This window comes from Gallus gallus, chromosome 22 (assembly GCF_016699485.2).
Source record: "Gallus gallus isolate bGalGal1 chromosome 22, bGalGal1.mat.broiler.GRCg7b, whole genome shotgun sequence".
Classification (NCBI taxonomy): Eukaryota; Metazoa; Chordata; class Aves; order Galliformes; family Phasianidae; genus Gallus; species Gallus gallus.
In genome coordinates this window covers 1,192,510-1,219,982 of record NC_052553.1, presented here as the reverse complement: position 1 = coordinate 1,219,982, position 27,473 = coordinate 1,192,510, and the positions used below count along the sequence as shown (strand labels likewise).

The 27,473-nt window shown below is 48.0% G+C and overlaps 2 protein-coding genes across 3 annotated transcripts in view; both read right to left on the bottom strand.

The window, feature by feature from the left end:
• Positions 1-276: 276 nt before the first annotated feature.
• Positions 277-2,953, bottom strand: NKX2-6 (NK2 homeobox 6). The gene is given in 2 exon segments (NM_205137.1): positions 277-1,175; positions 2,811-2,953. Coding segments are annotated over 2 exon segments (582 nt in total). The 5' UTR covers positions 2,923-2,953; the 3' UTR covers positions 277-705.
• Positions 2,954-12,203: 9,250 nt separating this feature from the next.
• The window catches only part of STC1 (stanniocalcin 1), a 77,996-nt gene continuing 62,726 nt past the window's right edge, over positions 12,204-27,473 (bottom strand). The window contains exons 3-8 of one of the 2 annotated variants that reach the window (XM_046903400.1): positions 26,736-26,795; positions 22,424-22,900; positions 20,161-20,303; positions 19,176-19,387; positions 15,464-15,681; positions 12,204-14,022 (exon numbers count right to left, since the gene is read on the bottom strand). In XM_046903400.1, coding sequence (XP_046759356.1) covers positions 13,946-14,022; positions 15,464-15,681; positions 19,176-19,387; positions 20,161-20,303; positions 22,424-22,541 — 768 coding nt within the window. In that variant the 5' untranslated portion in view covers positions 22,542-22,900; positions 26,736-26,795 and the 3' untranslated portion in view covers positions 12,204-13,945. Of the gene's footprint in view, positions 15,682-19,175; positions 19,388-20,160; positions 20,304-22,423; positions 22,901-26,735; positions 26,796-27,473 lie in introns of those variants that run through there. The other variant, XM_004947560.5, reaches the window with a different exon arrangement.

Here is a 27,473-nt window from a genome sequence, read left to right as displayed (position 1 = left end):
CCTCAAGCTTTGGGAAAACCACTCCAAACATATGCAGGACTATAAATGACATCTTAAGACTTCATAAGTCCCCTTCCCAGGCTTAAATATATGTAAAGAGAGACGTACATAGAAATGTACATATATGGTCCTTTGGTCCAGCAAAGCATTTGGTGCTGATGGGTTTGGGCCCCTGTTGGCTCAGCACCCTCACTTCTTTGCTTTAGATCTGATGCAAACTGTGGATGGAGAGGTTAAAATACTGAAGGGGGAAAGGTGAGAGAGGGAAAACACTTATTCCCACCTTATTTTTTTTTAATTGCAAATAATAACAATAACCAAGACAGAAACGAACACCTGTGCTTTTAAGTCATTAAGAAATATGAATATCCCAAAAGATGAGAGGAACTCAAAGCCTTAAATAGAGTGTTCATGGAAAAGCAAAGGCGCAGTGGTGTGCACAGACCCTGTTTCCTTAGGAAGAAGAGCAGCATCCCATCCCTATGCATCCCACAGGACCATCCCTATGGGGTGAGATGGGATGGACTCCATGTTTGTGCCCAAATAAATAAATGCCCCTGCACTGAGGTCCCCAAATCCGCAGCACCAGAAGTCCCTTTCCTTGGGCTGGTTGGTGAGGTTGGACGCACCACCTGCTGTCCATTACGACTCCGGATGCCCCCATCCCTTTCCTGGGCCACATCTCAACTGGTGCTGAGCCCAAGCTCATGGTGTGAGCACCCCAGTATATCCCACCCCATAGCTCACCCCGTAGGCACTGTAGTAGGTGCTATAGGAGTAGGGGCTGACGGTGATCCCATAAGGAGCCAGGTGGGGTTGGGACCCCTCAAAGCAAGGCTTGCCATCTCTGACCAGCACCGGAACAGCCACTCTACGTGGTGGCAGTGGGTAGGTGGCCATCTCCAGGGATCTATCCTGCCTCTGCCTCTTGCATTTGTAGCGCCGGTTCTGGAACCAGATTTTCACCTGGGTGGAGGTGAGCTGGAGCACGTTGGCCAGGTGTTCCCTTTCCAGTGCAGAGAGGTATTTCTGCTGCTTGAATCGCCGCTCCAACTCCAACACCTGAGTTTGGGAGAACAAAACGCGGGGTTTGCGCCGCTGCGGTTGCTTGGGGTGGTGGCAGGGGTCAGTTTGCTGCTGGTCTGCCTGCAAGGGCTGGGAGAGCAGACATTGTCCTGCAGGAGGGAAAAGCCCGAAGCCAAGTGAGACCTCAGCATGGTCCTGCTGCCAATGAGGAAATAAATCGGGAAAGGGGCCCCAAAAAACCCGAAGCACGGTGAGACCCCGACCTAGTCCTGCTGCCTCTGAGTTTCCAAAGAGGGAGTTAAATTGGGAATGGGGCCCCTTGGGATAACTCAAATGAATTCTTCCTGTGATGTTTAGTGGAAATTCAAGAGAAAAATCCTTTATTTCTGGGATCTGTTGCATGAATTTTGGGTAATGCCTCACTTCTGTCTTTCTTACCCATGGGTGCTGCACCCATGGCAGCCACAGCCCAAAGAGGCACAGAGGACATGGGTTTGCTGTAGGACAATGCACCCCAAACCTCAAATCCTCTTTCCCACGTCTTATCCATGGGCATGGAAGCACCCACAGGGATGGAAACACTCACAGGGATGGAATTACCCACACACAGCCTTCACATCCAACACCCCAACCCCGTGGCTCTCCGAATTTAAGCAAAAAGAAGGGGCTGGGAATGAAGGAAGAAAACCTCAAAGATCTAAAAGGAGGTGCAAGTTAGGTGGTTTTATCGGTATTATTATTGCTGTTGTTATTATTGTTATTATTTTGCTGCTCTGCGATTGCTGTGCACTGATTTCTCACTGCTGGCAAGATGTGCTCAGATCCCTTGGACACTGTATTATGGTTTTGGGAGATTTGGGGGGGCTATGGATAAATGGGGTGCTGGAAGGTCCGAAGCCCTCCCCTGGATGTTCCCACCCTTCCCATCTCTCTGCTGCCGTATCCCAGTGCCTCCCAGTGCTCGAGATCCGCTCTTAATGGTTTTCCCGTTAATTCCACTCCGCAGCCGCCGGGCTTTAGGGAAACACGAGCAAAGGAATCCTTGCCCGATTTAGCCAGAAGGGAACGGGGGTCCCCATCCGATGTTCCCCCGGATCTCTCAGTCGCCTCCGAACAGCACAGGACGGAGGGGGAGGGAGGGGGTGTCCCTTAGTGCGGTTTTCCCTTTCTCCCCTCGGGGACAATTTAGAGCGCATCGAAATAAAGCGTTGTGTCAGCCCGAACCGTTCCGAATTGCGATTGTTAGGCAGGATCAGCCCCGGCGCTGCCCATCCGGGGGGTTCGGGTAGGTCAGGGCATGGGGGGGTCCGGGGGCGACACTGCAGTGGGGGAACGGGACAGGGAGAGGCGAGAAAAGGGTGCTTACGTCTCCCCTCTCCCCCCTCAACCCCAAAGGGAAAGGGATGAGATGGGGCTGCTGTGTGCCCCTTCCTCGTGCGGGTGGTGTGTGGGCTGGGGTGCGCCAGGTGAGAAAAAGCCCTGAAAGAAAACCCGAAATAAAACCAAAGGGGGAATAAAGGGAGAAAAAAGTAAAAAGGGGGAGGGGGGGAAAAAAAAAGAGGGAGAAAGGAAGAAAAAAGGGGGGGAAAAAAGAAGGTAAAAAGGAAGAGAAACAAAGATCGGGGGGGGGGGGGGGGGGGGGGAAGGAGAAAGGCAGAAAACGCCGTTATCTCCCACCGACTGCACCGAGCGGTGCCGCTTCGTCGGGGCTGAGGTTCCGCTGCCCTCAGTTTGTCCGTTCCGGCGGTCCGGGGGGGTTCGGGGGTCCCGCGGCTCCCACTCACCCGACGGCGGTTCCTCCTCCACGGAAGGGCTGCGGCGGACCCCGGGGGCTCCGGGAGCGCTGCTCTGCTCCAGGCTGAGGATATCCTCGACGGAGAAAGGGGTGGGCAGCATCCTCCGGGGGGGGATCGGTGTGAGCTCCCTGCCTCTGCCTGCCTGTTGCTGCGGATCTACCTGGGGGTCCCGAGGCGGGAGGGGGGGGGGGGGGGGGGGGGGGGGGGGGGAATTAAGGGAGGGCGGGTCGAACCCTTGGGAGGGGGGTCAGGATGATCTACCCCAAGCTGGGCCCCTCTATAGCCCCTTTTTACACCCCCCCCCCCGCCTCAGCTGGGTGGAAAGGGAAGCAGCCAGCCTCTTTCCGTCTGTATTTCCAAAACAAGGGGAAGCGAGGAGGGGGCAGAGTTGCAATAAAACAAATTGAGGCGATTTGAGCTCCATTAAGGTCACATTAGCGAGAGGCTCGGGGAGATAAGGGCTGATAAGGCGGCGGGGCGCAGACCACCTCCGTCCTGCTGGTGGTGAAGGGAGGGGGATGCTGTGTGAGCCTCAACCACTGCCAAATTCCCATGCACAGCCCCAGTGCCTCCCAGTCCATTCCAGTGCTGCCCCAATGGGACTGGGCTGGCAGCCCTGCAATGGGTACAACACGAGCAGCCCCATCGCAAGGAGCGAGGCCAAACCCTATCCCATGTGGCAGTGGGGTGATGCTGGGCCTTATCTGGGCGTCCGACTCTTTCAATTAAAATTCCTGGGGCTGGTGTTTGCTGATAGCCCTGACAGAGCGGGTGGCTGGGTTGGGCCGGTATCTCCCACACCCAAACCCGACTGTTTGGAGGGGCTGAACAAAGAACAGCCCCAATGCCGGGATGGAATATGATGGAAAATAACTGTAGTGGGTTGAGGAGAGAGAGGTGCCACGGGTTTGTCCTCAGCTCTGTGTAACACATAGGTTTGCTCCATCCCTCATTCAGAGCTTCGCATGCATCCATCACTGTGGGACAGCCCCACCACTGCTCTATTTCCCAGTGCAATGGAAAGGTTCGGACTGGATCTATTGGGGCTCACCTTCTTGTGAAGATTTGATAGTGATAAGCACTGGGAAATACCCAGAAGTACTTTCCCCTCTTTTTCTGTTTGCCTGCATCCCAAATGTTGCAGCCCATTTCATAGAATCACAGAATCACTCAGGTTAGAAAGACCACTAAGATCATCCAGTCCAACCACCAACCCGTGCCTACAACCCCTCTAGACCATTTAAACTAATTGAAGCTCCTCTTGCTGGGGACATCCCCGGATTGTCCTACCCATGGTACCCACAGACCAGGTTTGCTGCTGCCCCATCCCCTTTAACCCAAGGAACCTCAGCCCCGCTGCACTCATTGCCACGTCTAAATGGGACCCGAGGAACATCAACAGGCAGAGCAAACAGGCAGTAACATTACACCTTGCCTTGTTGATGGCAGGAGGCAGCCGGCGCCAAGGTAAAATGCTTGGCTGAGAGTGAGACGAGCAGGAAGGAATTGGGGTGAGTGTCTTTATCCACCCCTAACGATGGCATCCCATGGAGATTGATGGTGCTTGGCTGGGTGTGCTCTCAGGGCTGCTGGGCTGGGGGAGAAGAAAGGAAAATGGGGCTTATTGCAGGGCAGGATTCCCGCTCCTCATCCCATTCCATGCTGAATGGGCTAATTTTATTGCATCCACCCAGGGATATTGATATTGCCTCTTGCTTTAACTGGGTTAAGCGAATGCAGGAGGAGGATCCTTCTGGCTCATCTAAACTGGGTTCCTATGGAGGTCACTCATGTGGTTTCTGCTTTCTGGTGTTACCATCGGGCTCATCGAGGTGCTGTTGTGCTGCCGGAGCATCTGAGGCTCTGGAAATGTGGCCCTGAATGAGGCAGGAGGGTCTGTGTTCAGAGCAATGTGGGGATGAAACCGCAGAAGGGTTTCTGTGGGCTGAAACCACAGCTGGGCAGCGCCGGGTGGTGAAATGTGGGCAGGAGGGGGGCAGGGCTGAATGCCCTCTCTTTATCTCCTTCCCCTCCATCCATTTTAGCCAACTCTTCACCTGCTGAGCCAAACCAGAGCTTCACTGCTGCTCCACGGGGCCATCGCTCAGGGGCTGCGGGGCTGCTTCTCATCACCACCCTTTATCTATTCCTTCTGGATTTTGGGGAGGGGGGGGGGGGAAACCTGTTGAAATCAGCGCGATTACACAGACGGATGAGTTCCCAGAGCCGTGGTGCAGCGTTGCCCGAACTTTTGGGCAGCAGTGCCCTCTGCTTGGCCGCGGGAGAGATGCAGCTCCAGCCCTGCAAGAGCTCAACACTGAGCAGCGAAGTGAAAGGAGAGCAAAAATCCCCCCCCTCCCTCCCCCCCGCCCCCCTCACGGTGCTCCTATCCCCATAGGGAATGAGGCTGCGGGGTTTGGGAATCACTGCGCCGCACTCAGGAGATAAAAGCACTGGTTGATGACGGATAGCAGCGCGCTGCCCCTCTCTGAGCAGAGAGTTATATTTAAATGGGAGGTTTTGGTGCTGGCATGAATAACTCGGTGTCCTGCTGGATGGAAGGAATTCAAACTCCCCCCTCCAAAAATGCCATTTTCAGTACTTGGGAGATGAGCAGGGAACAGGGCTGTCTCATCTTTGCTTTTGCTGTGGTTAAGCCCAGTTCCTGAGGACGCTTGCAATGCAATGCAATGCAATGCAAGGAGGGAAGGAGGCACGGGAGCTGCAGGAGGCAGTGCTGGGTGCGAACAGTGCTGAGCGTTACAGGCAGCCTTCAGTCGGCAGATGGCACAAGAGTTGTGGTGGAGAGAGTGCAGCTGCTCCGGCAGAGCCTCTGCAAAAGGAAAAAAAAGGGGGAGAAAATGGGGGAGGGAGGGGGGGGAAATGGGGGAAAATAGGGAAAATGGGGAAAAGAAAGGGAAGAAATGGTGGAAAAAATAGGGGAAATGGGGAAACAATAGGAAAAAATGGGAGAAGATGGGGGAAAATGGGAGAAGATGGGAGAAAATGGGGGAAGATGAGGAAAGTGGGACAAAATGGGGAAAAGGGGGGAAAAATGGGGAAAAAGGGGGGAAAATGGGAAAAAAAATGTGCACGTCCCCACAGCTTGCTGGAGTCCAGCTGGGATGCTGGGATGCTCCATCCATTACTTATCCATGATTAAAAAACCTCTCAATTTTATCTCCTAGATACTCAAATCTCTGCATCCTCACTTATAAACCTATGGTATGGATTTACCCCAGTGGTCCCCATGCATTCCCATTGCTCCCAGTGCCGTGGTTGGCAAGCATCAAGTGTTGCACAAGTGTTTGTTACTGGGGTTTGCTCTCTGCTTTGGAACAACCAAGAGATTCATCACATGTGTTTGGTTTGTGGGGCGTCTTGTTTTATTTTTTTCCTCTTTTGGTGACTGGAGATATTTATTTAGATCCAGAAGAGAGCATTTGGGTGCTGAGCCAAAAAGCAACTAAACGAAGGAGAATTGCTTAATTCTCTCTCTGATGTCACCCGTGGAGCCTACAGTAATGACAACACTGAAGTGAAACTCTGCTTCGTGTAATTCACAGGGCAGAGGGAAATGCATCATGCATTATCAGGCACTACATGTCAGAGATTTCCTCTTTGTCGCCCTACCCACCCTTAAAGCACACAAAGTGGCTGTGAGCAACTTCCTACGGTGCTGGGAATGGGTGAATCCCTGCAAAGCAGCTGTGTGGTTCTCTCCCTCGTGGCATCCTCTTTGTGATCCCTTTTTAATTGTTCTAATGGTTATTAACAGCTCGACCATCAGCCATGCCTCCTTCCACTCTCTGGCACAAAGGCTGCCAGAAAGAAGAGTCTCCTTATGAACACGAGTGTGTGGATTGTTGAAGTTGGAAGCTCCTCCATATGGGACTTCTGGAAGCAGAGGACCAGGGATGCTGCAGATCCTTTACAGTGATGCTTCCCACAGCAGTTTAATTTTGCTTTTCCCATTTTTGTGGCCCGGGGAAAGCAGTGGGGCCAGGTTGTGGGATGGATCCTTCAATGCCCCACAGATTTCCCCACCCTTCCCCCCAAAAAACCCACTGGGCCAACTTCTGAGGGCTCAGCTCACTTAAAAGCCTTTTAAAAATATGACCAAAAGTTTCTTTACATTATTTAAAAGCCTCTTTAAAGAGCAGCTGCCTCCTATTAATACCGCTTGGGCCGATAATCTCTGCTCGGATCTATCTTTAGAGCGCTGCCAGCATTAATGGGGGCTGGAGGTGCAGCTGAACACACAGCAGAACCTTCCAGGGAGGAAAAGCAAAGAGAACCATGGTTTTTGGGGTGCGTTTGGAGAAATCAGCCCTTGGGTTGCACAAGGAACCCCTGGGAGTAAAGATGAGCAACGGTTGCCACAACTTCCTCCCCTTTCCCAGGGTGGGTTTTTGGTAGGGAGAAGCACCGAGCTAACAGAGCAGTGCTCAAATCCCAAACTTCTTGAGATCTCATCAGTAATTGTCTTAACACCAAATTTCAGCAGAGCTGGAGGGCTGAAATGCTTTGCAAGGAGAGAGCAGAGGCTGAGCCCATCACCCAATAACCACCACCAATTGCCCATCACCCATCACCTCATTTTCTTTCCTGCAACTCCTTAAACAAGACCCATCCTTGGCTTGGCTTGGCTACCTTCATCCCAAGGGCAAATTTGGGGATTTAGGGAGCTCAGATCCCAACTGTGCTTTGCAATGCAGGAGGTGGCAAGGAGCTGTCCCACGTCTCCTAGCGCTGATTTGCACAGCTCACGGACATACCTCTGTCCGATGGCTTCTCAGCATGGAAAGAGCTCATTACCATGTTAAAACAACATCCACAGACTGTATGACAAGCAGCCAAGCACATCCAGGGGTTCATGTTAATTTAGAAAACCATGGCATTATTCATCCCTTCGTATCGTGCCCATCAGGGATGCTGGAAAAGCTCAGGCATGTCACGTCAGGTCCCAGCTTGCTGGAAATGCAAGATATAGGGAAAGTTTTTTTTTTTTTTTTTCTCACTAGATGGCAAACAATGCAATTTTCCAGCAGTTTGAATACAGAGAGCTATTTGCTATGCTTATGGCAGATGAAACATTTCAGTGGAAGAACTTAAAGATGAGCCAGGTGCCAACACATGCAGCATTTCCATGGCATGATAATGCTTGGCAGTGATATTTGGGAGATGCTGGCCCTTGGCAATGCCATTGTGAGCAAATGGGGCTGGGGTGGTTGTTGTGGTTGGGTTTGGCCAATGGGGGTTTGCTCTTTTAGTCTTGCTGGATATGTAGGCTGATAATTTGCTTTTATCAGGGGGGGACAATGGGAAAAATCTGATGTATTTGTGGAAAACTCTTCTGGGTGCTGTCCTTAACCAAAGCACTGATGGTCTTTGAGCAAAAGGTCTCTTGTATTTGACCCTGATTAGTGCTTAATGATGGTGCAAGATTCAGGCTCCCAAGACAGAATCTGCCTGCACAGTGCTGGGAGCAGAGCAGAACACCTTTACACACCAAATCAAAAACCAACATTCTCCTTCTGGTAATCTCATTTTTTCAGCTAGCCTGTACCACTCCCCATCCTTAAGGGAAGTTTGCTCCTTGACCTGGGAATCCAGCTGCAGGCTGTGCATCCTCAGGGGTGGGTCTGCCCTCAGCTTTTTCCTCTGATGCCATGATAAAAACTCTGCTCTCTGTCCATCGGAGGGGCTGCAAGTGTGCCTGGCCCCAGTGACGAAGAGGAAAGGGCTCGTGCGTCGTTGGGATGGTCCTGACTCACCGATGGCAGCTCCACCTACATGGTCACACATTTTCCCACAGGGATTTGCAATGCTGAGCGGAGAACCACTGCCCGTCATCGGTCCCTCTTCCTGAGGACGGTGCCTCTGCTCAAAGAAAGGAAAGATTTCCCCCCTTGGACAGGAAAGATCCACAGCCTCATGGCAGGATATGGAGGGCTGAAGGAGGAAGGAAGGGGTTTTCTGTGCGAAAGCAGAGAGAATGCCACAAATCTGGACTGAAATCATGGCATTTTTGGTCTGCAGTAGAAGTTGGTGGGCAGGTGCATGGACTCAACCTCAAGTATGGACCTTGGCATGGGAGCAGTGAGTGAAGACATAGGAGGAGGGATAAACTCCATAAAACGGCTGAATTCCTCTCTTTCTGCCCAATAATTGATTTTTTAATTGGTTATTTTGGGGTCCTTCGATGCGAGGCCATGCTCTTCCCTGTGGCTGTAGGGATATATACTATATATGTAGGGATATTTCCTATATATAGGAAAGGATACAGGAGACCTCATTTAGGTCGCTAGCCACAAAACCTGATTTGCCACTAATATGGACTCAAAGCCCACTGATACCACATTCTCATCAAAATCATGGCCAGAGAACATAAGTGAGGGTGAGAAGCACATGTAGAGCTTTAAGCAAACATTGCCATATTTTGAAATATATATATATATATATATAAATATAATCATACCAGGTTTTATTATCAGCCCAGAAACGAAAATAAATAGCCATTTGGACCACTTGTGTTCCCCAGCAGAGAGGGAAATGGTGTTGGGCCGATGGCTCCATGGAGCCCTGAGCCAAGGATCGTGTCCAGAGAGAAGTGATTTTGCTCTGTAGCAAAAACAATTAAGCTCCAAGCCTTGAGATGAAACAAAGCCCTGAAGGGAACTCGTGGGAACCAACAGGAATTTTCTCCTGGCTTCCATAAAATGGGGTTTTGCTTTTAAATAACCATCATGAGCAGCTGTCTTTGTGCCCTGAGCTGCAGCATCTATCCCATAGAGATGTCCCCATGGCCTGGCTCCTCACCCGGGCTACACTGGCACCTCAATCTGCCAAAAAAAAAAAAAAAAAAATGAGAGCCAAAGAGGAGTGAAATGAGAAAAAAATTCCCATCTGTGTGAAAATAATTACATCTCCCCCATGAGCTCATTCTGGTTTTACGAGTTTTTCCAGCTGTTGGTTGGAATACAATGCCTGTGCCTATCTCAGGTATTTTCTGCCTCAGGTTCTTGAACTTGCAGCACAGATCCCTCTGAACCTTAGAGATAAATGGGGTTTACACCAACATTATCTCTAATGGCAAAGGTAGTGTTTTCAAGAAAGATGCCAGCATTGGAAAACAGCAATTTGTGGGCTGTCGGCATGGTGAGGAAGAGATGTCTTGGTGGAAAATGCAGATATAGTGAAGAAAAGTAATCTGTGTGAACAGCTTATCCTGCTGAATATCTCCATCCATGAGTTAGAAGTGCTGTGTGTCCCTCCCTCCAACCACACCATGGAAAGAGTGGGATCCCAAGGGGATGCAATCCCCCCAAATCCATCCCCAACACTTTTGCACTGAAATACATATAAGTATAAATTGGGTTTCTATAGCTCAGCCATGAGTTCCCTACATTTAACCTGCAAAGCCTGCATCCACTTGCTTTTTTCTGCCTTTTCCTTCTTCATCTAACCTTGCACGATGGGAACAACCAGTGCAGCTCAATTTGTTTGAACTTCGGTTATATTTTTAGCATCCTACTTCTTTCATATTCCCAGTCGTACCGGCTGAATCACGATGGCAAAGACAATGTCCTTTATTATATTGTGGAAGGGTGTTTTTTTTTTTTCTTTTTTCTTTTTTTTCTGCTCTTTATTTTTCTAAGTTCACAGGAGGCAGGAAGTTCCCAAATTTCGCTCCCAGCTGCTTGGTACGGTGTCACTCCAAGTGCCAAAGATCACACTCCTTCTCCTCTGCTCTGGGTCTTTCTTTCTCTCCCCTTTCTCAGAACAGCAAAGCAGGAAGGGTGAGGGCCAGGAAAATCTGAAATGATTTTCCCCTTGTTTTGTAACGAAACGTAAAAAACGACGACGAGAAAGAAAAGGACAAGACAAGAACATCAGTCAATCATGTACCTTGGTCCTGGGCCAAATCAAATCAACTCCTGGGCAGTTTGTTCCATGTGAAGATGACAACAGGACTTCCATGTGCTACGCTCGCCATCGACATGCTGAGATTTCCTCTCCTAGGATCCATTCCTGTGCAGAATTTCCACCGCGGTGATGACTTGGATCAGACCCCCGTTGCTGGCAGCTCTTGAAATCAAAGCTCTCATTATTAGCACCAGTCTAAACACATCATTTCTTTCTTTCTTTCCTTCTTTCTTTCTTTCTTTCTTTCTTTCTTTCTTTCTTTCTTTCTTTCTTTGAGTAACTGCTAAGAAATAGTTGCATTTCAGAAATATTGCTGCAGTTGGAGATAACAAGGAAGAAATGTCCCATGAAATGAAATTTTCAGTAGTAATAATGATAATAATAACGGTAATAATAATTACCAAACTTCATAAAGTTTGGTTATCTCCTTTATTCTTTAGAAGAACTTCACTTGACTCGTGCTGCCTGCTCTACACTGTGTGAATGAACTGTAGACACTTTTTATCTATAGGATATGTAGTTCCACCAAGAAGCCAATCTCAAATTGAGGAGGAGAAAGGAAAATTTGTATTACAGTGCTGCAATCTCTTGTGGAGAACAGAGTGTTGCGCTTTGAGCCATGCTGAAGAGCTCATGTGTAATTCACCTCTTCCATTTGGGGATGAAGTTTAGCACTGATGGCGTCGTGCCCTCATTGCCTGCTTGAAGTCTTCCTGCTGTGAGGGACAATTATTGCAATGAAAGAGACTTTCAAGCAGAATTTGTTGGGTAGGGTGACTCCATCCATTCAGGTGCGGTGCTTTGTCCCTCTAAAATCTCAATTCTCTAGGAACAATTTTATTTTACAGATGTCGTTTGTGAATGAGAAAGCCATACGGGCTGAAATTTATGAGCACTGCATAGGAAGAGTACTATTGGACAGTAATTATTTATAATGGTTATTTATTACAAAATAGCTGTGAAACTCAGCTTTTAAGTGTAGCATCCGTACTACTTACAAAGCTCTACTGTTGCAAGAGCAGAAATGGGAACTGACTTTCTTTTTGGAAACATATAACTCATGTTTATCTGCATCTTTTTTCTGGCCAGTTCAAATTGAATGCTGCTTCCTTTGTTACTTAGACTCCTAGAAAATGGAATGGGTGGGTTCATTATTCAGCAGTTGGGTCGGTGAGTAGGTGCATGTGTTCAGAAAGTGATTTGGGGGTTACTACTTAAGCCAAAATGTCATTTAGAATCATTAAGGTTGGAAAAGACCTCTATGATCAAGTCCAACCATCAACCCCCACCACCATGTCCACTAAATCATGTCCCTAAGATGGTGACACCCATTTCTATGCCCTCTTAGTGAGACAATCAAATGGCACTTGGACAGCTGGGTGCAATGGTGTTCTTGTTGGGCACAACCACGATCACAGTGAGGTTCAATGAAAGAGCCAGACACAGAAAAAATCCTTAAATTTGACATTTTATTTCATTGCAGAAGAAAATTCAACATAGGCCTCATTATGTTATGCATCTTCAATTATAAAAATAAGCAAAGAAAATAACTTGCATCTTTCTCATTACTATGATATGTTTCAAATAACCTTTATATGAACACACTGAGCTTTAAAAATGTAATTTAAACAATAAATAATGACATATACCAGATATGCTCACTGTTTATTCCAGTACTCAGCAAAAAAAAAAAAAAAAAAAAAAAAAAAAAAAAAAAAAAAACAACCCAAAACTCTCTCCCCCTTCTAAGTATCTTTAAATTATAAATACATAATGCAAATTTATAATGGCACAAAACATCTAAAGTGCAAACAAATCACAATGAGAATCATGCAAACATTTCTAGATAAGCCCCTCCCCGCCTCCGAGAGAAATCATTTCTGCAGTGAACGCAAGATTAAAAAAATAAAGCATCAGAGATTAAATAAAGTGTGAAATAGCTGGACTTAGTGTTGAGAATCATTCCCCATCTCCAGGGGGACTTCTCTCACCTAATTCAGACCTTACCCACGGGGCACCACTCCCAGTCGATGGGAAGCGCCACCATGTCCCCCTTTGCTGATAAGGGAGAGTTTAAGTGACCAGCTTAGGCTAAAAGTTTGGCAAGGTGAACCCCAAGTCTTTGGATTTTACAGCTCTGTGCTTGCAGCTGCCTCACTGAATCACAGAATCATTAAGGTTGGGAAGACCACTAAGACCATCTAGTCCAACCACCAATCCATGCCTGTGACCTTGTGACAAAGTCAAGCAAGCTTAGGTTCCCACTGAAAAAAAAGTTGGGAGAACTCAAAAAGATAGGGTTTGGCCTCCTGCTCCCCAACCTCAAGTCAACTTCGTAAAGCTTTGGATTTTCATAGAAGTGCTGCACAAAGCAGCAGAGAAGCCAATTGCCACGAGAGCATCTAGATGTGCTCATTGAGCCCTGCTGGCATCAGCCTATTGGGAACTCAGCTGGGAGCTGCTTCCTATTGCCCAGAGCCATCCTGCTGGGACAATCCAACCAAGTAATATCATTCTGAAGCAACTGCCCCCCCAGAAATACATGCACTCAATGCACAGCCCCAGCAGATCTCCCAGTTTTCTCACATTCCCAATGGTGCATTGCTGCACAGTGCACAGCTCCAGGGCTAGATCTTAAGCAAAAGTCAAACTTTTAGGGTCATGATGTTCAAAGGGACTTTGGTTTTCACCTTGCAAAACTCAATGGTGTTGGACTCTATATACACCTGACTTTAAGAACGAGCAATATTGCATCTTGTTTGTCCTGGACTGCACGATTCAGAGTACTCAAAAACAAAACAAAACGAAAACCCCAACCCTCTACCGTCAGCAACATTTTTTGCTGCTTACAATTTCATGACAGCACTTTTGGGCTACATTTAATGAAGACAGCAGTATGAGAAATGCTGCCACTGCATCTGGTTTCAATATATTAGCAGCAAGTTATTGTTTAAAGGCTTTGTGGTTTAAAAAAAAAAAAAAAAAAGAGGAAAAGAAAAAAAAAAAGAAAAAAGAGTTATATTGCTTTAGATTTCGAAAAGAAAAAATAGATACCTCCTTTATTAGCTCTCTAACTAGTTGAGCAAGAGTCATCCACGCCGCAGACAGGCTCTAGCGGGACAGATTTTGGAGCTGGCCGTGCTGATCGCGTGCCACGCTGCGGCTTTTTTTGGCTTCTCCGAAGCCACGAAGGGCTACTGTGCAGAGAGCGGCGTCGGGGGAAGGCCCCCATCTGCGGCCGTGGGACCGGCCCTGGTCCTGTTCGCGGAGGCTGCGGGAGAGATGGGTGGGAGGAAAGGCAGGTCTGAGAGCTTCATGCATGCGCCTCGCTTTGCTGCAGGAGCTTACGGTATTTTCTCAAGATTTCTTTTCCTGCCTTTCCCCAGAAATGGCCTTTCTACGGGAAGTTTTGCCTTTGGGATCCCAAAGAACCGCCTGGCGTTCCCCCCAGCAGCTCTCCAGCAGCCTTGGGTACAGCTATGGCCACTCTGAGCTCATTTTGCCTTTTTCTTTTCTCCCCCATTTCACCTATGAAGAGAGGTTTGTTTCTGGCCAAACGTTTTCTCTCTTCTGTTATAAAAAGGCCACAGAGTAGAAGGTGAACTCTTGAATATGACAGAGATACTATTTCCAGGAAAAAAAAGAATAGCTAACTTACAAAACTAAGTTTATGCAATAAAGTTATTATATTCTGCTCCTGTCAAGCAGACTCTCATGGAATTTATGTACAGTACATGACAGATTTTAAAACTATTTATACCACAGTTAGAGCAAGACCTTTAATACTCTTGTCTTAAGACAGGGTTTGTTTTTGTTAACTTCTCTTAAAGCTTTAGACAGTTAAATACAGTACATAGATGTTAGCTTTTAAATACAATGCAATATTATGTAACCTTCTGACTAGCTTTAACCATAGACCGGCACCGCGTTTAATCATTTCCGTAGTACAAAATGTTCCTTTCCTGATTTGCTGTGTGTCGGGGGTGGGGGGGTAGGGGGGGGTCGTCTGGGCTCATTTTGCACTGTGGTGCCAGGTCATGGTAATGAGAATCACCCACAGCTAGTGAGTTTGGTAAACCAACCAATGGGTTCGTAGACCAACGGGTTAACGGAGCTGTGTTGGAAGGATTAGGACTGCATGACGCTAAAGAGACCAGGAATATGATATTCATATTCGTCCATGGCCAGCACAGATTCATAACACGAATTCCACTGACATTGTTAGGATGTGCAATAGTTGTTAGTGCATCTATCGTTGCCTACCAGCTTGCTACGAGCGAGAATCGGCGATTCTCCTGGGTGCCAAATCTTCAGACCTCCATGGTGTTAGTGCTACAGTACTTTAGGGTTTGGTGTCTGAAGGCCTGACTGCTGCACGGTTCTACTTAAGACTAGGATCGTTTGGGACTGCTTTTTGTGGGGAAGAAAAGAGGGATGGAGACATTTTGACGGCGGGAAAGCTGAGACACTGAACACAGACCCATGCAAAAGTTGGTTGGAGAGGAATAGAAAATATTAACGACTAAATCTAAAACCAGTTCCTAGTTGTTATTAAAACTAGCTACAGTACACTTGGTTTGGGTGCATTACTCTTCTAGAAGAGAGACTTCAGCTTTGGTAGTGCTTAGCATCCCTTACACCCATCGTGCGGCCGAGGCGTTACGCGCTTTCGGCAGAGGTGCGCTTGGCGTGGGCTGGGATGGACCCCTCACCTCGGAGGTTCCTGAAGTAGAGTTTGAGCTTCTGCGGCTCGGTGATGCGTCTCCTGGCGAAGTCCGTGCGCGGGTGGCCCTGGGCGCAGTGATCTGTCTGCAGCAGGTGGAAGAGGCTCGCCATGTTGGGCCCTATCTTCTCCATCAAGCTGTCCTTGATGGTGCTCACAGTCTCTTCGTCACACTCCAGTAAGCTTCTCACCAGCTTGTTGTAATACCTGCAGGACAGACACCGTCTGTTGCTCAGTCTCTCCCGGCATGACCATAGAAATGAGGTTTGAGCTGATCCCAAGCCAACTGAATTGCCCGTGCAACCAGACTAAGGAAATCAGTTTTAAGTCATTCAGGATGTGTTCACAGAAACATAGAGGTTGGAATCATAGAATCATAGAATCACAGAATGGCCTGGGTTGGAAGGGACCTCAAGGATCAACAAGTTTCAACCCCCCTGCCACATGCAAGGCTGCCAGCCACTAGATCAAGTGCTAGATCAGATTGCTCAAGGCCCCATCCAACCTGGCCTTAAACGCCTCCAGAGACAGAGCATCCACAACCTCTCTGGACAATCTGTTCCAGTACCCCACTGGAGTAGTTCAGGATGTGTCCGTAGAGTCATAGAGGTTGGAGAAGATGTTAATGTCATAGAATCATAGGAGCTTTTGAGTTGGAAGGGACCCTTAAAGGCCATCCGGTCCAACCCCCCTGCAATGAACAAGGACAGCCACAGCTCCATCAGTGCTCAGAGCCTTGTCCAGCCTGACCTTGGCTGTCTGCAGGGATGGGGCATCCACCCTGAGGAACTAAATCGGTGTAACTGGCTTAAGAGTGTGTTTTATTCTGCTTGACACCCCAAGCTTCTAAAGCTTTAGGAAGAAAAATAATTACTTCTTTCTAGTAGGCAGACACTGCCAGGGTGGCCCTTCCTACAAAGGAATCCATCCCTGTGCTTCCCAGTACCTCTGAGCAGCTCTGGCCCCATCCCCTTCCCTCCTCCCTTCCCTTCCATGCAGAGAAGGACCGGAGGAGGGAGAAGCAGCTCAGCTCAGAGCCCGACAGATGTGTGCACTCCCTGGAGACAGATCTTTAGGACATACAATTGCCACTTGCGGTGAGCTGACTGTGCATTAAATCACACACGGGGACCTTCTGCTTTCCACTGTTGCATGCTTGCCTGCTGCTGCTATCTCAGCCCCAAGCACACGTTCTTTGCAGGAGGAGGGAGCCAGGAAATTATGTTGATTTGTTTCCCCAGCGCTGTTTGAGCTGAGTGGAGCATGGAGCTATGGCAGCACACAGCCATGTGCACATCATTGTGTGCACCTCGTGGGTCATCCCCCTGCAGGCAGAAAGTTGGGGAAAGAGGGGCAGTCCCACATGTTCTGGGCCACTTCTGCCTGAAAGGACAACGGGGAACTTATTTTAAGCCTTTAAGGTCACCGTGACATTTTTCCACGGGAGCAGAGAAGAGAATAACCTGCAGGAGGAGGAGGGGAAGGAAGAGGGAAATGGGACTTTGCATTCAAGCTCCTTTCCTTGCGCTCAGCTCTGCCCTTTAGAGCCGTCAGTGGAGGTCAGGTGAGGTTAAATTTCTCCTGCACTCGAAGTACAAAAGGAGCAGGAGCACGGCAGTATTGTCATTGGATTGTGCACAGATGATGGTGAATGCATCTATGCAAACCGTACAGGGCACGAAGAACAGATCCTACCCACTGCCCAGCACCATGCAATCACATCAGAGTGCTTTCCACTGCTGGAGCCACAACCTGGAGGCTGCTGATGCCTCTCTAGACTGAGAGCAAAGGCAGCAAGGCTTTCCTCTGCCCCTGCCATGAGATTAAATCACAGGAAGATGCTATGACCTTTAACTACTTCCTCCTGGTGTCCCAGGCCAAGTGGCACATTCTTATTCTGACGCTATGTTGGGACAGGGGCTGGGAAAGCAGGATGCTTTAGGAGACCTTCATGTAAACTATTAGCTGGGAAATCCTGCTGCTTTTGTTACTCAACATGTCATAATATCCTTTGGCTTCGAGGCGGGCTGGCGGTGGTGGGGGAAGCGTTCCCTCTGCCTGGGGACAGAGCAGCTCTGCGTTAGGCATGGGAGGAACATCCCATACACATGCAGCACCACTGCTGTTCCCTCTACAGTCCTTGTCCCTACATCCCCCTTTGCCCCATTGCCCTGTAGCCTTGCTATCCCTAGTGCAAACTGTGCAAAATGCTGCCGCTCCACATCCCAGCCCACATTTATTCGGGGGGAAGAAAGGAGAAAAAGCCACACTGGAGCTCCTGGCTTGGTGGACAATGACTTTGGTTACCTACCAACTCCTTCCTTGCTGGAGGAACTGCCTTCCCCAGTGTACGACTTTCTGGATATCTACAATGTAGTTTTCAGTGACGAGTTTATCCTGGACAACGGCAAAACACCTATATATCATCATCCCACCTGTGCTCACATAGGTCTGAAGGCTTACTATGCTTTTTGATGAAGTCAAACAGCCAGCCTAGAGGAGCTCCAGCAGCCAGCCAACACGTTACACTGCAGCTCGGTCTGTTTGCACTCAAATTCTAAGAGCATATTTACTCAAACTGCTCAAAAAGATCCCTTTTATCCCAATCACAAGACTCAGCACTGATTGTTCCAGGATTTAGAGGAAGAAATCCCTGCCCTTGCAGCGTGACTGCGCAGACTGCAGCAGCTCCCTGAAGCCTCTCTCTGTCCCTTGTCCTTGGAGATGGGGACAGGTCAGGTCTCTGCTCAGATAAAGCACAGAGAGCAGCGTGACGTGGCCATTCCTGCAGGCAGCCCTTGCTAGCAAGGAGGAACAGGGGTGAAACAACCCTAAAAGAGACCATTAGGAACACCAGACTATCCCTAGAATATGCTCTACTGGCTCATGCCACAATAAGGTTATAGTCTGTTCACTGGTTCCCTTTCAGCCTTCCTAATTCTTCATATCTGGACCTTCACATGACACCAAGCTCATTTGCTAGGTGCCATAAAACCGAAAAAAGAAGGGAATAAAGTTGCAATAGGTTGAGTAGCTCTTATGTGCTCAATCTGATGGACGCTATATAAACCACTCTGGATTGGTATTTAAAAGGTCTGTTTGCCTTCTGCATTCAATGAAAAGTCTTCTGCATTCAAACTAAAAGAACCAATGTTTAAACCAGCTCCAGGATTTGAAGCAATGTATGTCCAGTTAATTTTACAATTCTCCCCTGGAGATGTTTATAAGTGTATTTACCAAAAAGAGAATCAGAAGAATGCTGGTAAAAATTAACAAGGATTTGAAAAGGCACAGCATTACAGAGGCTGAGCTGCATTAAGGCTCATAAGAAGTTAGAAAGGTGAGGAATCAAGTTGACTTTCGCTACGCTTCCCATTTTCGTGTTGGATCATGTGATGGGTTGGATTGGAAGGGACCTCAAAGATTATAGAACCATAGGGTGGGATGGGTTGGAAGGGACCTTAAAGATCATAGAACCATAGGATGGGATGGGTTGGAAGGGACCTTAAAGATCATAGAACCATAGGGTGGGATGGGTTGGAAGGGACCTTAAAGACCATAGAACCATAGGATGGGATGGGTTGGAAGGGACCTTAAAGATCATAGAACCATAGGGTGGGATGGGTTGGAAGGGACCTTAAAGACCATCCAGTTCCAACTGGATTTTCATGTTGGATTTGTGTTGCATTCCAGCCACATACCGGTTTGAGAACTGATTTGGGAGCTGCACGACCTCCGTGATGGCTTCGGGATTCCGCTTCGCAATGCCGCACATGTCCAGCTTGCTGTAGCACTCCTCCTGCACTTCGGAGATCATTCTTTGGAATGTGGAGCACCTCCGGATGGCAAGGAACACCTTGGATGTGACTCCATTGGCGATGCATTTCAAGCTTTCTTTCACAAAAGCTTTTCCCTGCAAACAGAAGAAAATCCTTAAAATGCAACAGATTTCATAGGAAGGGGTGTAATAACAGATGCTCTGCTATGGCTGGCTGCTATTAATTACCCTTCCTGCAATTACAGACCTGCTGGAGGCCTCTTACTAAGAGTGACAGGGAGCTGGACCACAAGTGCTCACTATTATTGCAGTGTAGTTAGGAGGCAGAACTGCGAGCTCCTGTTCCCAACAGCTTTAAGCAATGAGAGCATTGGTGTGAGCAGCCCACAGCACTGGGACTAGCAGCACCAGGGATGGACCTAATCCCGCCTTCCACTCTGTATACCAGGGGCTGGACACATGGGAGCATGTACATTTGGGGATGAAAATGATGGAAAAGGACCTTTGGCAGAACCATAGAGCTGTGATATTCTCCTATTTATCCTTCTGCAGCTCTGGAGGGGCTGATCTGGCCGTGCGTTCCCAGGCCTGCAGACTTCCAATTCAAACCCCAGCCCCGTGCCAGGTCCCACAGTCAGAAGACTCACTTTGTTCGAAGAGCGTTTATATTTCCTCCTGAAGAGGAAACTTCGCTCTCCGCCCCACTCAACGCTCCCTGCCAAGTCCTCACACATAGAGTACAGTATGTGGAAAATGTACTGCAGAAAATAGCCCTGAAGGATGCGCTTGCGGCCAAAACCCAATGCTGTGGTTCAGAGGAGCGGCCAAGAAGAACTGCAAGAAAGGAACTGCAAGAAAGGAAGGGTTAAGCCTGCACAGAGGAAAGAGAAATGAAGGCGTACCCATACCTGAGTGTCAAATTTAGCAGCGCTGTAGAGGAAGGACTTGCAGATGTCGTACATTCCGTCCGTGTCGCACGTGGAGTTCTCCAGGCAGGCAAAGGCCCCGCAGCCCACCTGGAGGGCACTGTTCAGGCAGCGAACCACCTCGGCTGCGGAGAGAGGCACAACGTTAGTGCCCATCACCCCCTGCAGTACCAAGCTGTGGGCCGTGTCATGCCCAACTGTTGGCCAACTGTTCCTTGGGATGGATGGAGAGGGGACAAAGAGAGGCAAAAGGCTCTGCAAAGTGAGTTAATGACAGAAATCGTGGAACTACCTTCAACTACTGAAACATTAAGCAGGTTATTCTGGATTAAAAGAGAGGTGGGAGCTGTCAGTCTTTGGGTAGATGGAGACTCGGAGGTCCATCCCAACCTAATTCTCACGGTGTGTGCCTATAGCATTACTCAGAGCTCCTGTGGACAAGGAAGCAGCAAGGAGAATGGCCCTGTGAGCTCATCCCTAGGGTCACCATAGAATCGTACAGTGATTGAGTTGGAAGGGACTTTAATGATCAGAGAGCTGTAGGACTGGCTGGGTTGGACAGGACCTTAAAGATCATCTACTTCCAATGCCCTGGATGTGTTAATTTTCAGTACTACAAAGGACTTGAACAAGGAGCTTGGTGCTAATATGGTACCCAAAGTGTAGCCAAGAAAGGTTATGCAGCTGAAGATTTGCACAGAGAAGCGACATGTGGGCACAGAAAGTTAAGGCAATGGAGATGACCATGCATAATTAACATCTGTGAGGCAGGAGCCAGTCTGTGCAGAGGGATATCCATGTCATCCCATCTTTTTCAGTGCAGATAGTGTGCATTTTAACAATGAATCAGCAGTATTGCCACATGATTGCCCCGAAGTTAGTAGGGATTAACCTTTTTTGGTAAACTGAACATCTGTCCCCTTATGTGTCTGTGCAAGGCATATTCATTACTTTCGCAGATCATGTTACGAGACATTCTTTAGGAAGAAATGCAAACCCAGAGTCTCCCATCGAGATCCTAGGTGTGGGAAAAGTGAGGGTTTGCATTTAGTGGAAGAGGGCACACCTTACACAGAACTAAGTTGTAGCCTAAAGATGTATCTCATAAGTAGGAGAACATAAAATTAACAAAAATCACCCAATTAACCCCTCCTCACGCTCTGCTGCTGCTTACATGCCTGAAGGGAGAAATATTTGGTAAGATCATCCTCTTCCCAGTTCATAACCTCACAAGTCATTCCCATAATTATGCTTCCACAGGTTCAAATTATAACTTTGCTTTCAGCAGACTTAGTATGCATTAAGCTTTTATTGTTTTAGGCACAGTGCAATAGTGAGACCCTATGTTTCTATAGCAACCAAATACAAAAGGAAATTGAGCAAACACCCTAGTATAATGCTGCAGAGCCTTGCAGATCTAAAATAAGACATCTGTTAATGAGCTCCAAATTAGAGACATAATATCTTTTCAGTATACTTAGAAGACAGATTTTTAATTTCCATTGTTCAAGACAATGTGTCCAACTTATCTAAGCATCTATAGTGCTCAAAGTGGAGACTCCAGTGCTGACTTGCCAGCAATTTTTTTTTTTATCTATTGTAAAAGCAACTTTGCTAAATGTCACAAACGTATTTTTTACAGTACCATCTAACTGATAGCAATCAGCTTGTGGAAATGAATGCTCGCGGCGGACAGTTTCTAGGTTACTGCATTCTTCAAAGTCACACATCTCCCCCCCTCTCTGAGCAGACAGATGTTTGGCAGAACAATGGTTCAGCCAAATTTCCACGGATTTTTATCAACTTCCTAAAAAGCAAAGAATTTCACTGCAGGGGAGTTGGGCTGGATGACCTTTAAGGGTCCCTTCCAACTCAGAAGGTTCTGTGGATTTAACGCCAAAGTAGAACTGCGATGGGAGAAGGGAGAGATACATGCAAGCAGAAGGGGGAAAAGTGCACAGAACTCATTTAGTAGATGGGGGAGGAGGAGAGAGAATGAATTACATCCTGCAAGCAGAGCACACACTGGTTCCTGACCCAGCTCTGAAAGAAGCTATGCACCAACACCATCCTCAACCAACCCCTTACGTTAATGCTTGCTCCTACCAGTTTATACGGAAAAAAAAAAACGCAAAAAAAAAAAAAAAAAAAGAGGAAAAGATAAAAAGAAAAATCAGCAGGAGACACATCTGAAACAGTGGAACCCATCGGGGCTGAGGCTCGGAGCCCTCCTTCTGGCTGTTACCTGAGTTCTGGGCTGCAACCCTGGGCTTCCTGGGGCTCACAGAGTCATTCTGTTCAGCTTCGTAGGACGCGGACGCACTGATCACCAGCAGCAGCAGCAAACCAGACTTTAGGAGCATTCTCTGACAAGTTTCCGCTAAGTGTGGCTTTTTGGCTTTGCTTTTTTTTTTTTTTTTTTTTTGGTGTATGTGTTCTTCCACTCCGGCTCGAGCAAAGATGTGGAGCTGGATGGGAATGCAAGGAGCGCGCCCGGGGTTGGGGACCGCTGCCCGGCAATGCGTGGTGACCCCTCCGGCTGTGCTCAATGGGGGACCGGGAGCAGTGCTGAGGGCTTTTATAGCCGCCCTTATCGGTCCCCCGCGGGCTGCCGAGCCAATCGCGAGGCGTTGGGCAGAGCCAATGGCAGAGTGGACTCATTCAAAGCCCTCCGAAAACTGCAACTTCACAGGAAGAATATTTTCCAGCCCATTAAAAGTACCTGCCAAACAACAAGCATCAAAAAGTTCATCGGTGGGAAAGGGGAAAAGGGGGTGGGGGGGGCGGGGGGGGGGGGAGGGGAGGGCGCTTCCCATGGAGGATTGAGCTCAAGGAAATGACAGCGCGGCCCGAAATCTTCCCCCCCTCCTAAAAAGTCACCTGCCCTTTAAGGAAAGATATTTTCCCATCTGTTCGCAGCGATCCCATGGAAAGAAGGAGGGAGGGGGCTCTGGGCAGCCCCATGGCACAGCCGGGTCCATGGGTGTAGGGAACGGCATCGCCCAGTGCTGTGTGCTCACCCCAACCCCACACCCCCCGTGGCTCACGTAGGCACATGCAAATACCCCAAACCCTGCTCCCCGTGCACAGCGTTCCTTATCTCAGACAATTATGTTAATAAAATCACGCGTTCAGCTCAGACCTCGGCACGATCCTATAGTGCTATTCCTGCTTCTAAGTGAAAGGATGTTGGGGGTGTTTGGTGGCTTTCCTCCCCCCTCACTCAAGTCTGTTCTTCTGATTTCATAACGGGAGGAGGCAGCCTGGTGCCTGAGTTAGGCTTCGTTTTAATGGGCACATAATGAGGATTAGCACACGACAGAGCTGATTATCCTATAACAGAGACAATTTAAGGCTCTGAGTACTTAAGGGATGAAGGTATGAGCAGCAGTCGGGCTGAAAAGAAATCCTGAAGGTGCTCGGAGACAGATTTATAGATAAAAAGTCACAAATTCCATCCACTTTGAGTAAATGAAGGGATTTGGATATCAGCTATTGCTGTTCAGAGAAGAGACGAAATACTCTCATCTCTACAATGGCAGTGACACAGATCCAACAGATTCCTACATGCATCCATGCATAGAAGTCACATTCAGCTCAGAGGAGCTGACAAACCTGCCTTGAGTGGAGGTGCAAAAACCCTTTGTCTCATTCATTCATTCAGGTTTATGAGCGGCTCAATGGAAAAGCCAATAAGGAAGGAGCAGAAAGGAAAAGCCTGGGTTTGACAGCTCTGCCCGTGACAATGGGACCACTCTGGCTCCACGCACTGGTGACATTGTTGGTGTCAGCTCCAGTTGGAATAGGAGCGGGAGCGACGTTGTGCTGCTGCCTTGGGGTCAAAATAACAGCTGGGCCAGATGTTCCAAGAGTGCTCCAAAGGCACTGAAACAGAAGGGTTTCAGGTTTCGGCTCAGCGTTGTGACACTGAGCCAATTTCATTAAATAAAAATAAAAAAAAAAAAGGGGGGGGGGGGAGGGAGGAACCAACAAAAACCAGCCCTGCAAAAGCACTGTGGTTTCTCTGTTTAATAGGACCAGTCCAGTTTGCAAGTGAGAATAATCCCATGGGGTTTGATTCTGATTAAATCAAAAGCAACTCTGGCATTGACTTCAATGGGGGATGAATCACCACCCTATCTAAGTCCTATTTGGAGTGGAAGCATTGCATTTTCCACAAAATTGAATTTCAAATTCAAAGCCCGATTCCTCCACCCCTTCACCCCCAAGGTGAACATTCCTCCTGGTCTTTTTCAGTGTTTTGATCTGAACTGGAATAGTTTGCAAAGCAAAACAGATACGTATGCAAGCACGTATGCATCCCGATTGGAGTCCAAGCTACGAAAGAGTTCCTATAGATCCCATAATACTTCCGATACATTTTCTGTCCTTTCTCCTATCATTATTACAGGGTTGATTGACTCCTTTAGGGCTATACATGCTATAGAGTTTGTACCTGCTGTAGATTCTCAAAGCAACCCATTCTGACGATGAATAGGAATAAAAAGAGATGAAATGTAATGGCAACAAGCACTACAATACGCAGAAAAACTTGCTCAGACCTCCAGCCTATGAAGGCAGCTCCTTTCCTACTGCTTTAAGAAAGCTGGAAAATAAATTTGGGACTGAAGGACCCACACTGAGTTGCTGTACTAGAAAATTATTTGTGTCTTTTAATACCAGAGTGCATTTGCATTGGTTATTTTGCATACTGAGGGCAATGAGGATTAGAAATCCCCATGAAACTTCCATTTTGCCAATGGGGATTGGCTTCTCTCTTGTACTCTGAGCTCCAAGAAGACTTAGGGACACACGAAGAGTATCTATTATGGAATATTTAAATGTGGAATATTTTTTATGGAAGAACATGTTCCCTAAAAGTCTTCCTTCCTCCTATTAATAAATGGCCCAGATCTGAGAAATGCCACCAGGAGAGAAAAAGCCCCTCAAAATAATGATAAAAATAAATATTATAATTATAAAGGTCTGAGTCAGCATTTCTAAAGGCTCAGCGTAACCTGCTGGAAGGGTTTCCTCCTTCCTCTCCCCTTCAGGATAAATGCTGCCCCAGAGCAGAAGGATTCCTGTTCCAAACCTTTGTTTTCTGCCTGATACATTTAAGGGGGGGTGTGTGTGGGGGGGGGGGGGGGGGGGGAAAGGGCACTGTTAGTCCTGAGCAAAGCAGCCCCTTCGTGCCGTTCCCATTCAAGAGATCCCATTAAATCGAACAGTACGCTCCATTGTACCGCCGTTCCCCTATTCCCAAGGTGTTATGATTTTTGTCCAACCTCACAAAGAAACACAAAGGCGGGAGGGGGGAGAAGAGCGAAAGACGACGAATAAAAGAGGGGGGCCCAAAGCCAATCATCCCCCTCGCCCCCCTTTTGTGCTCAGCTGCCTTTGTGTAACTCGATGCCTGCCCACCTTTCAGCCCCCTCCCCAGCCCGGACCCGTTGCATTCGCTGCTCTCCGGAGGGACGTGAGCAACTGCAGCACCTCGGGAGTTATCCACGCTCGGCTGCGTCGGCCCCGCACGTCGGCTGCTTCCCAGTGAACAGCGCGGCGACACTTTGGCACACACGTCCACAGCCACCCCACCCTTTCCTCGCGGCTCGGCCGGCAGACGGCTCGGTTATGGTGCTCCAGGGGACGGCTGCGGAGCTGCATCGTGCTGCGTTGAGCATGCGTCCTTCTGGTTTGGATTGGATCATTAGGAGGAATTTCCCAATGGAGATGGTGATCAAGCATTGGGATGGCCTTCCTAGGGAAGCGGTAGAGTCCCCATCCCTGGAGGTATTTAAGAGAGGTGTGTACGTGGCACTAGTGGACATGGTTTAGTGATGACACTCAGTGGGTCTACAGTGAGACTGCAATCATCAACTCAGTTGAGTCACCACCAGTTGGGCTCCCCATCTCTTTGGTGACCAAAACGAGGCAAAAAAAACCCAACAACCCAAACTAGGCATTTTGGTGAAAAACTCAACTCCACAGCACCCAATTTTGTTGTGGTTTCTTTTTTTTTTCCCCATTCCGGCCATCAACTCAAGTTGGTGGTTGGAGTCTCACTGGAGACCTATTGAGTCCAACTCATGTTGATGGCTGGAGTCTCACTGGAGACTTACCGAGTCCAGCTCAAGCTGATGGTTGGATGAAATGATCTGGAAGGTCTTCTCCGAACTAAATGATTCTGTGATTCTGTGCACTGAACCTCATGGGAAAGGAGCAAACCCCGGGCCTTGACAGCTCGCCAGCCACCCGTGCACATCTTGCCAGACCAGCTCCTCAACAGGTGCACATTAGGCTAACCGCCGAATTCAATATTCGCCCTTCATCTGCGCCATCCTTCTGATGCGTCACTGCATGCTGTCTGGATGCGATTCTTCGTTGCGGAGTTATAAACCAGGAGTAGCTTCAATTACACGGACAGTATAAAAGCAAAGTAAGGGAGAGGCTAAGCAGAACCTTTTAATCTGCTTAGCCCAAATGAATAACCCCGGCTGCACCGGAGTCGGTGATGTCAGAACTTGTTCCAAGAGGCAGGATGCAAGTTGAGTTACCTGGGTGTCTGCCCCAACAAAGCCACTGGGAGCCGTCTCGTTGGCCTTCGCTCCATAAACCTGGCAGCAAGGAGAACAACAACAAAAAAACCTGCTCACCATTTTCCTGCTAAACAAAAGGGATTTAATAACGCTGGTTTATATGCAAAAAGTCAGAACAGGTTTAATTGGGTCGTGACCGCTGCATGTTTAATGTACAATTGCTTAATGCCCAAAACAAGGTTGCAACTATTGTCTTGTGCTGCATTTGAGTTAATTGTTAAAGCGAGCTGAAGGTGTTCTCATGTTGCTGTACTGCATGATTTATTCACTCCACACAATTTGATTTTTTTAATAAAAGCAATTACGTATTTTAGTATATCTCTGCTAGGCTTGTTTTATATCTTGTAAATGCAGTAGGTACGATGAAAAGCGATTAATAATAATAACCCAGCATTACTTGTAATCCCATTCTCTAAATCCTGACTGCCTGTTTCAATGGGATTTTGATTAAGCCTGGATGTGCACTATGCATTAGAGATTAAGAACTTTCAGCACTCAATTCGCAGTACCTGGCTGTGATTTGGCCATTGGCAGTACCCCTCAATGGAAGGTAAAACCAACCCCCTGAGGGCACTGCAGACAGCTTTCCTCCACTCTTAACAAAGGTCCATGGCCACCAGCTTAGAGAGAATTCTGAGTTAGTGCAATCCTTCCAGCCCTTCATGTTCTCTTTCCTCTCTTGAGCACAAATTCACA